The sequence below is a fragment of the Centruroides vittatus genome, unplaced genomic scaffold, assembly GCF_030686945.1.
Source record: "Centruroides vittatus isolate TY-2023 unplaced genomic scaffold, ASM3068694v2 contig_3076, whole genome shotgun sequence".
In the NCBI taxonomy this organism is placed as follows: domain Eukaryota; kingdom Metazoa; phylum Arthropoda; class Arachnida; order Scorpiones; family Buthidae; genus Centruroides; species Centruroides vittatus.
The window spans coordinates 1-10,650 of NW_027121978.1; the positions used below are offsets into that span (position 1 = coordinate 1).

Below are 10,650 nucleotides of genomic sequence, written 5' to 3' on the forward strand. Positions count from 1 at the left end.
AAGGAAGTCCATTATGGATTCAGCTAGATCCAGAATAAAGCACCGTTAGTAAGCGTTCTAGGAATTTTGTTACAGATTTCAAATTATATACAAACAGTTGAATCAATGGTGTATATATATATTAACAGTGGCGTGCCGTGACATTTGATGATAGGGAAGCTGTGTTTCTGTAAGAAGCCGACTTTCAGGGGCAATCAGTTAATTTCGCGTCAGTGATGGTCTAGGGTCCATTCGTACGTGCGAATGACAAAAATAAACAATTTATGTACTTTAATTCTAAAATACAAATAATACATACATAATACAATTATAGAAAAACTTGTTTCTTTTTTTTATTTTCTATAAATTAACTCTATTCGGCGATGTTTTCCCGCAAAGTCGTTAATTACTTTATCATAAAAGTCACTCGTCGTTGATTCCATCAACGTATTTAAAAGTTCTTTTTCTATAGAAAGCAACGCTAGTGACGACAATCTTTCCTCCGACTGAGTGTTCCTGGCGAATGTATGAATTCGCTTCATTGTTGAAAAACTACGCTCAACAGACGCACTGGTAGATGGTATTGTAAAAATTAATGATATTAAACTATATAATTCTATTAGTACGTCTTTGTTTAGGTCATCATTAATTATAATATTTTTTATGTCTAAGAGTGACTTGCCAATATAGTCCGGACACGAATATAAATATTGCAATTCACTACGTAATTTACATAAATCAAAAAATTCTCCATAAAATTTACGTAAAGCATTAAAACTCTCTTCGGGAAATTGTTTTTCATAATATTTAAAATTATTAAAATCTAAAAGTGATAAAAATTCTAGAGATTTTATGTCGGCAAATCTGTCAATACAATTTTGTATCAATGTATCCATTATTTCATAAAACAGACGTCTATATAAATCCTTTTTAGACTCAATATCAGTATGTCTCATTCCTCTTTTTGGTTGAATTTCTAAAAAAGTTTCATCTTTTTTCAAAGCGTCCCAAATCATATCAAAATCATTTCTTTTCTGTCGTAAAAAATCAATAAAGTGATTTATTCTAGTAATACAATATGCTATATTAAAATTTTTTTTTTGTAATATATCAAAAAGGATATCTGAATGTGCAAATATTTGATGAAAAACTAGTAATAAAAAGTGAAAATCAAAATCTATTAAATAATGGTATAATCCTCTTGCGGCAATTGTAGTATCAGAATCCCATTGTTCTGGACTTTCAACCATATTCAACAACAAAAGTTTTAATTCTTCTTTATACTCCATAACGCAGTTTACAATCCTGCTATTGTAATTCCATCTAATAGGTGTGGCTGAAGGAAAACGCTTATTGACTTCTAGGTCTAAGGCGTGAGATCTTTTAGAAGATTTAGAAAAAAATGAAGAAAATCCTGTCATAGTTTGAAAAAATATTTTACATTCTTTTATATATCCAACAGATTGAGAGAAAACTAGGTTCAATCTGTGAGCATAACAGTGTACGAAAATAGCATGTTTGGATATTTCTTTAATTTTAGCTCGGACACCATTATGTTGTCCGGCCATTACGGCAGCACCGTCGTATGTTTGTGCCACTAATTATTTAGTACACTGAAATTCGTCTAAGTAACTCTTAATGTGAGTGAATAACGAATTTGCGTCTCTGTTCTCACTCGCATCAGTAAAGCCCACAAATCTTTCTTCGACGTTACCGTTTTCTTTCACGTAACGAAATACAGTCGACATCTGGGCTCTGTGGCTAATGTCCGTTGTTTCATCTACAATTATAGCAACAAATTTTGCGTTTTCAATTTCTTTTTTAATTTCTTGCAATAAAACGTTTCCTAACGAATTAACGAGCTCATTTTGAATTTTGTTCGATAAGCCAGTAAAAACTGTAGACTTCTCTAAATGCATTTTTAATTGATTATCTGACGTACTTAATAAAGAAACGAGTTCAATATAATTACCTCTGTTATTAGATTCAATACATTCCCTATGCCCTCTAAATGCCAATTCTTGCTTTGCTAAAAAGCATGTAATATCTATTAATTTAGATACAATATATCTATTAGCCGTAACTATCTTGTTATAATTTTCAATATTAATTTTATATTGTTTACTAATGTTAAATTCTATTCTATTTTGATTTCCAAATTGCTTCAATTTTACGAAAGAATCGATGTGACATTTACGATTTTCGTGTCTTTTTCTAGCTTTACTCAAATTATTTAAATCGTCAAAGCCATTCTTATTCCACACACTAATTTCATTTGAAAATAATAGGCAAGGCCAACAAAACAATTTTTGCATTTTTATGCATCCACAAAGCCATTTTACGTCTTGATAAATTTTATCGTGAAAATGTCGAACAAATTTTTTTGTCAGAAGTACTTATATTTAATTTAGGCGTTGGTCTTTCTCTTTTAATAATGTTTCTTTTTCATTATATGGTCTTGAGCCAAAACTTTTTTTAATATCACAATTACATTTAAATTGCTAGCCATGATATAAGGGCTAAAATTAAAAATAAAATTATTAAAACTTACTTAGTAAAATAAAATTTGTGATGGATATACAATTATACATACCTGGTACAAAATATTCAATTGTATGAATATACTTTTGCGAAGAAACATATATAAAAATAACATAAAATATTGTTTATTTTTAAATATTTAAACAATCCACTGAGTTAAAATTGCTCCCTGCGAGTGGCTCACAAATGGAAACAGAGACGATTTTGGTAGGTGTACAGTGAATGCATGCATGACAAATCCCGAGGGTGCCGATACCGGTCAATGTCAAATGCCTCTTTTGTCGCATCACTAGTATATCTCAAAGGACGCGACGGGGTTGTTGTAGAATTTTAAACGTTTCTCACCATAGATGTAAATATGTTAAACTTAATAGTCATTTGTTTTCTAACTACTGCAATTTGTTTTAGTACCAGGTGTACACGGAAATCAGTTTCCCACTGTACTGAGCAAGTGACTGGTTCGGTTAAGCTTTTGTTTAAGTAAAATTCTGGCTCTTTCAGTAGGGTTTTATTTATGTCCCCATTCCCTAATCTCTTAATTATTTAACTACTTCTTAGTAGAAATAAGTCAAAACCAGTTACTTTGTACTCGAATATCTGTAATCTTGGGAAAACATTGGAAAGACAAATTTTTATGACAACCGATACTTAGATCGTACATTTAAGGAAAATAAATTCTAGAGCTTTTTTTGTACCATTGTACGTTTCATTCATTAAATTTGGTTGTAAATGATGATGCCAAAGTAACAGTTAATTTTTTAACATTATACAAGAATTGTACACGTTGTTTCTGCATTCCCTTACAGATGGGACATACTATAATCGTAATATCACCGGTTTAACATCGAAACCCGTAAGTAATATAAGATAGGAGAGCAGACTAAATACAGAATAAATATATCAAATATTTTAATGGATTTTTTAAAACTCCTGTCAACTATACAGAACAATCATAAAAACATGCCAGTAAACTCTTAGCGGTTGGGTTGTTATAAATCTAGTCTAGGGTGGGCAACCTTTTTTATAACACGGGCCAGAATAAATTTTACGTTTTTTCCGCGGGCCGTAGTAGTTAATTGACGCCTTCTTGTGACTCGTAATGTTTTTAGTCTGCAAATATGAAATAAATAAATAAAAAGTTTATACTACATTTATTTCTCTTATCGTTTTCGAAAATTACAAAGAATTGGAAAATTAACTATTAATTAGTTATTTTTCCAATTTAATAATCTATTAAAGATCTCTCGGGCCGGATAGAAACTTTTCGCCAGCCGTAGCTGGCCCGCGGGCCGGGGGTTGCCCGCCGTTGATCTAGCCTGCTCGTGATTCACATAATCGGGCGAGGGTGGCCGAACAGTAGGCAGGTGGCTAACAGCCCACAACCGCTCCGGGATATAAAGTCGCGTACTCTTTACGCGTGTGTCGCTTCTACCAGCTAAACCGTGACGTTGGTGCTCTGTAAAGCGCATGCGCCAATGCCTATAATCTGGCTGCTTGGAAGTTGACAGGCAGGTGGCTAACAGCCCACAACCGCTCCGGGATATAAAGCTGTACTCTTTACGAGTGTGTCGCTTCTACCAGCTAAACCGGGTGAGGTTGGTGCACTGTAAACCGCATGTGCTAATGCCTATATAATCTGGCTGATTGGAGACTGACCCGGTTTCGACATTCCTTCCGCCACCGAATTATTCGAATATACAATAGCAATCTTATCGTTTTTTTTCACATGTAGTATAGAAATTTGTAAAAGATACATAATGCAGTTATAATAAAATATTAATTTTAATTAATTCAAAGTACGTTAAAATATGAAAATTTATATTTTATAAAATTCAAGGGAAGGTCATTGGAAGGTGGAATCGGCGCTTCCATCGCTTCCAATGACGGCACGCCACTATATATTAATATAACACATACGTATGTGTATATAAAAATTTGTTTATATATAAATGTTAAAATTAATAATGTCAGTGTGCGTCTTTTCGTTTATTTAAATGAAGCTGCAATTTGAAAAAAATGTAGACGTATAAATTTCCACTGTAGTCCGTTCTTCCTAAATCTCGATCACGGAGTTCGACACATAGTATTCAAAAACAAATATAGAAAGCGCAGAAGCAGGTTACACGTAATTCGAAAAATTGCCCTTTCCCCGAAAGCAGTTAGATAATGAACGGCAAAAATCTGATGATCATTATACTTACAGTATTAAAAATTTTATTTGTTTAGTGCACTATCGGCCGCCAAAAAATTTGGCTTCCGTCGATTATGCACGTACTGCATACGTACCGAAACCGGTTCTGATTCCAGACACTTTCATTTATTATTCCCTTTCATCGAATGTGACCACAATTCGAAAATTTCCAAGCTTCACACCAAAACTGCATCGCTCAGCCGAAAACGCGAAGATAATCGATTGCAACTGTGGAAACGTTACTTGGCAGTAGATAATGAAAAAATGCAAACGAACCGTAAAGGCGTTGTGAACGTCGGGGGCGTAGCTCAGTTGGTAGAGCGCTCGCTTTGCATGCGAGAGGTACCAGAGATCGATACTCAACGCCTCCATTTAATGAAATTTTTTTTTCTTTGCGCTTCGTCAAACCTGGAGACTTGGTACTCAATTGCATCGCTGCTGCCGACTTTATAGTGACGGTGTACTTGCAGTTTGCTTCCGAAACGATAAGAATTTTGGCCAACCGAAAAGTTTTAAAGTTGCAAGACGGAAATTTTTCCAGCCACATGTATGACAGAGTGAATACTCGTTTTAAATTTCAGACAGAAATATTTGCTAACTTTAGCAAAAATCTCAAAAGTATTTCGAGAATTCGATCATTTTTACAATCGATATGATGGAATTCTAAACGGATTTTAAATACTAAAAAAAACGATTTTGGAGAAGCTGAGTATCGATCTCGGTACCCCTCGCATGCTAAGCGAGCGCTCTACCATCTGAGCTACGTCCCCGGCGTCTAACTGGCTGAAATACCATCTGTAAATTGTTCACTCGATTGGCGTTTGTTAGGCAGTTGCGAACGAAGAACGTCACAGGTACTAAAAGTAGGCTACGCGCCCTTTGCCATCGGCTGCAAGCGTCAATGAGAAACGTTTCGCCAACCGTTTTTCGTGAACACTTTCACTACAGCTTACAGAGACAGATCGGATGTTCATAAATTGAAGTCATAAGATTTAAAGCGTTAGAAGAGGCTGCTAATTTAAACATTCCTAGAAAGGACTTTAAGGCAAGTATGGGTTGGTGGAGAAGAGTGATGAAAAGGAACGGTTTATGAAAAGTCCAGAATTACTGTTATGCTTGCTGTTACTGCTGATGGACAAAAGCTTCGACCTTACATTATATTGAAACGTAAAACAATGCCCAAAGAAAAGCTGTGTCCAGGGATTGTTTTTCGGGTTCAAGAAAAAGGTTGGATAACAGAGGAGTTGGTATTAGACTGGTTGAATGTGATATGGGGAAAACGGCCAGGTTTTCTGAGTAACTCCCGCTCCATGCTAGTTTTTGATGCATTTCGAGGCCACCTTACGACAAGTGTAAAGGAAAAAATTGAGGCATTGAATTTTGATCTTGTAATAATACCGGGTGGTATGACTTCTCAGTTGCAAGTCTTGGATGTGGTGGTTAATAAACCATTTAAAGAGAATTTTCGAAAAGAATACAACAATTGGCTATTATCGGGCAATCATCCATTGACAGCTTCAGGAAAAGTAAAAAAACTTCTCAGTCTCTCTTTTAGGAAAATTGATTGCGACTGCCTGGCAGAAGATCGAACCTGAATCAACAGTTGAATGTTTCAAGTAATGCTGCATTTCCAATGATTTAAATGGGACGGGAGATGACATTTTGTGGGAGACTGAAAGCATGAATGAAAATACTGATGATACCGATGTGACATCAATGAGTTCTCATTCTGAAAACAGTTCAGATTCTGAATAAACATTTCCGTTTTTTGTTGTTACTTACGTAATATTAATTTTGTTTTCAATTACTTAATTTTATTGACATGAATATAACCTGTATTACTAGCTATAATTACCTAAATAAATCCTTATCTGATTGAATTTTACTTTCTTTGAATTCTTCTATGAGTATTATTTTTTTTCTAAATATCTTTATGAAAATTTCGGAGTCGCGTTAAATTCGGGGTCGCGTTATATTCGGGCTAATACGGTAATTAAAATAATTATTGAATATGAGTGCTACTAATAAAAGAAAAATAGACCTCGAAAATCGAGAATTTCAAGATCGCTGGGAGATAGATTATTTATTTATTCTGAACAAGAATGGTAAACCACAGTGTTTGGAATGTTTACAAATCATAGCTGTGTGTAAAGAATATAACTTGAAGCGCCATTATCTTTCCATGCATGAAAAAAAGTATCATTCGTACACGCGAGACATGAAAATAACACTAGTGAAAAAAATGAAAAAGCAGCTGGATCATCAAACGAATTATTTTAATCAAGAACCAAAATTTCAAGAAGCATCTGTAGCTGCATCGTTTGAAGTTTGTTTAGAAATAGTAAAGGCAAAGAAGCCATTTTTGGATGGAGAATTAATTAAAAAATGTGCCATAAAAATGGCTCAAGCATTTAATGACAACGAAATGGTAAGAAAATTTCAAACAGTATCACTTTCTCGCCAGACTGTAAGCCGACGTGTAAACGAGATTAGCATGCATGTCACTAATAAATTAGAAAACCTAATCAATAGTTGCTGCTATTTTTCGGTAGCATTGGATAAAAGCACAGACATTTCCGATACAAGTCAAATGCTTATCTTTATAAGAACTGTAAATGAAAACTATAATTATTCAGAAGAACTTTTAAAATTACAATCATTACACGGAACAACAAAAGGTGAAGATATTTACAAACAATTAAAATGTGCAGTAGAGCAGTATGGCGGATTTGACAAGTGCACTGCTATTGTAACCGACGGTGCTAGAGCTATGACGGGCAAAAATATTGGGCTCGCGGGACTTTTGCAAAAAGAAGGAATAACATGTCGTATGTTACACTGTATTATCCATCAGGAGGCATTATGTGGTTTATCCCTACAACTAAAAGACGAAATGGACAAGGTTTGCAAAATTACTAATTTAATTCGCGGCGGAAATCGTTCTCTTACACACCGAAAATTTAAAACATTTTTGGATGAATTGGAAACTGAGTATGGAGATCTGCTTTTACATAGTAACGTTCGTTGGTTAAGTGCTGGAAAGTGCTTGAGGAGATTCTTTACACTTCGAAAAGAAGTTCATCTTTTTCTCACAGAAATTGCCGTCGATGAAAATTTGACAGCAAATTTAGTTGATAAAAATTTCATTTATTCACTTGCTTTCCTAACGGACATTACAAATTATTTAAATATTTTGAATAAATCCTTGCAAGGACAAGATCAAAATGTGTGTTGCCTTTATAAATATGTTACTGGATTTAGAAACAAATTAAAATTGTTAAGGTTTAATTTGGAGCAAAATAATTTATTTCATTTTGAATCTTGCAAAGAGATCTATGAAGATAGAAGCGAATTTTAAAATATTTCTACCAAAATTGGATATGCTAATTACAGATTTGAATGAAAGATTTTTTCAATTTGATCATTTTAAACCGTCTATTGATTTATTTTGTGATCCAATTAATATCGATGTCAACTCCGTTGGTCTTAAATATCAAATAGAATTTTGCGACCTGCAGGCTGACCCGTTTTTTACATCTCGTGGAGTAACTGGAATAGAAATATTAAAATTTTTAGATAAAGAGAAATATCCAAAATTGAGAGATTTTGGACTTCAAATTGTATCAATGTTCGGAAATACATATTAACAGGTCGGTTAACAGGTCGGTTAAGGCCTGCCCACTGTCGAGGATGGCAGTCCAGTCTGGAACTAATTACTTGTCAGGTCGAGTGGAGGAGGAGAATGGGATCGTTGATAACACAGAGACGATATTCGAATAAATGGCACCAGTTACAATAACAAACAGAATTTATTACGAGACAATAAAGAACAGTTACACCGTATAACATTGACAGAGATATTATGTACTAACATAGGAAAGTTCGAACCCGAGAGAGAGTTTACAAATAAGTGGTCGTCATACCTCAACAAGTATTGGAGTCGGATGACAGAGTCAATACAAAATCCGTAGTGGCGTAGCGGCTTTAAGCGTAGAATTTTTCGGCGTTCCTGCTTCGAGTCCGAGTAGAGGCGGGAGCTACGAATGACGACGACTTGGTTCTTGCTCCCCTCCTTTTTATTTCGTCCCCTCGTTACTTTTCTTGCCAATGAGCAAAATTTGTCTTTAGTTCCAAGTGTGACCCAGTTTCGTGTTTCGAGTTTCGAGGGGAAGGGGTAGGTACCGTCAATCCCCTAAGACAGGTCAGTTTTTGGTTTGGAATTTGGTTATTGATGTCAAGATAAAGAGCAATTTAAATTTTTATTTCGCCGGTCAATTCGAATTCTCACATCAGATTATCTTTAAAACAGAAATAACTATAAACTATAAATATTGCAACTGTAGTGTGGAAATGTTATATGGAATTAAAACGGAAAACATTGCAATGTTTATTGTGTCTCTAACGTGTAAAATAACTATTTTAGAAATATCCTACAACATTAAGATATTTTTAAAAGAATTTTGAAAAAGTCTGATAAAATGAAATGACGTAAGTGTGGGTTAAAAGTCATTATATGACGTAAGTGCGCGTTAGAAGCCATTAGATGACGTAACTGTGAGTTAGAAGTCATTATATAACATAAGTGTGCGTTAGAAGTCATTATATGACGTAAGTGTGCCTTAGAAGTCATTAGATGACGTAAATGTGAGTTATAAGACATTATATGACGTAAGTATGCGTTAGAAGTAATTAGATAACGTAAGTGTGCGTTAGAAGTCATTATATGACGTAAGTGTGCGTTAGAAGTCATTATATGACGTAAGTGTGCGTTAGAAGTCATTATATGACGTAAGTGTGCGTTAGAAGTCATTAGATGACGTAAGTGTGCGTTAGAAGTCATTATATGACGTAAGTGTGCGTTAGAAGTCATTAGATGACGTAAGTGTGCGTTAGAAGTCATTATATGACGTAAGTGTGCGTTAAGAAGTCATTATATGACGTAAGTGTGCGTTAGAAGTCATTATATGACGTAAGTGTGGTTAGAAGTCATTATGCTAAGTGTGCGTTAGAAGTCATTATATGACGTAAGTGTGCGTTAGAAGTCATTAATGACGTAAGTGTGCGTTAGAAGTCATTATGTAAGTGTGTGTTAGAAGTCATTGTATGACATAAGTACACGTTAGAAGTCATTAGATGACGTAACTGTGAGTTAGAAGTCATTATATGACGTAAGTGTGCGTTAGAAGTCATTAAATGACGTAAGTGCACGTTAGAAGTCATTATGACGTAAGTGTGCGTTAGAAGTCATTATATGACGTAAGTGTGCGTTAGAAGTCATTAGATGACGTAAGTGCGTGTTAGAAGTCATTATGTTAGTGTGTGTTAAAAGTCATTATATGATGTAAGTATGCGTTAGAAGTCATTAGATGATGTAAATGTGCGTTAGAAGTCATTATGTAAGTGTGTGTTAAAAGTCATTATATGACGTAAGAATGCGTTAAAAGTCATTATATGACATAAGTGTGCGTTAGAAGTCATTAGATGACGTAAGTGTGCGTTAGAAGTCATTAAAGATATTTTTAAAAGAATTTTGAAAAAGTCCATCGTGGAAATGCTATATGTAATTAAAACGGAAAACATTACTAAAATACAAGCTTATATACTAATTGGAATTGGAATAAATTTGATTATTACTATTTAAAATTTATAAATTAAATATTACGATATTAAATGAAAAGAATGTGTAGAAATTATGCTACTTATTCCTGGCTACTTGTTCTGATTCTTTTATCTGGCGTCGGGAAGAGAAATTTTTAAGTAAAATTTCAAGTTGAAGATTGTCAATCTGAAAAGTTATATTTTTGTAAAAATTTGAAAAAAAAGTTTTATAAGACAAAACAATATAACTTTCGCAATTCATGTTACTTAAATTATAAATCAATTGATGACACTGACCCTGGCGATTAGGGTTTCTCAAACAGGATCACGGGATCCCGGGA

At 34.1% G+C, this 10,650-nt stretch overlaps 1 protein-coding gene across 1 annotated transcript; it reads left to right on the forward strand.

Moving 5' to 3' along the window:
- The first annotated feature begins 6,722 nt into the window (after nt 1-6,722).
- LOC136973018 (general transcription factor II-I repeat domain-containing protein 2B-like) lies at nt 6,723-8,069 on the forward strand. The gene has a single exon (XM_067267704.1). It carries the CDS (start codon nt 6,723-6,725, stop codon nt 8,067-8,069), a length of 1,347 nt encoding a protein of 448 aa, XP_067123805.1.
- The last annotated feature ends 2,581 nt before the right edge of the window (nt 8,070-10,650 follow it).

Excerpts from the sequence above, each read along its gene's own strand:
- LOC136973018 (XM_067267704.1), top strand. The coding sequence starts at position 6,723 with ATGAGTGCTACTAATAAAAGAAAAATAGACCTCGAAAATCGAGAATTT.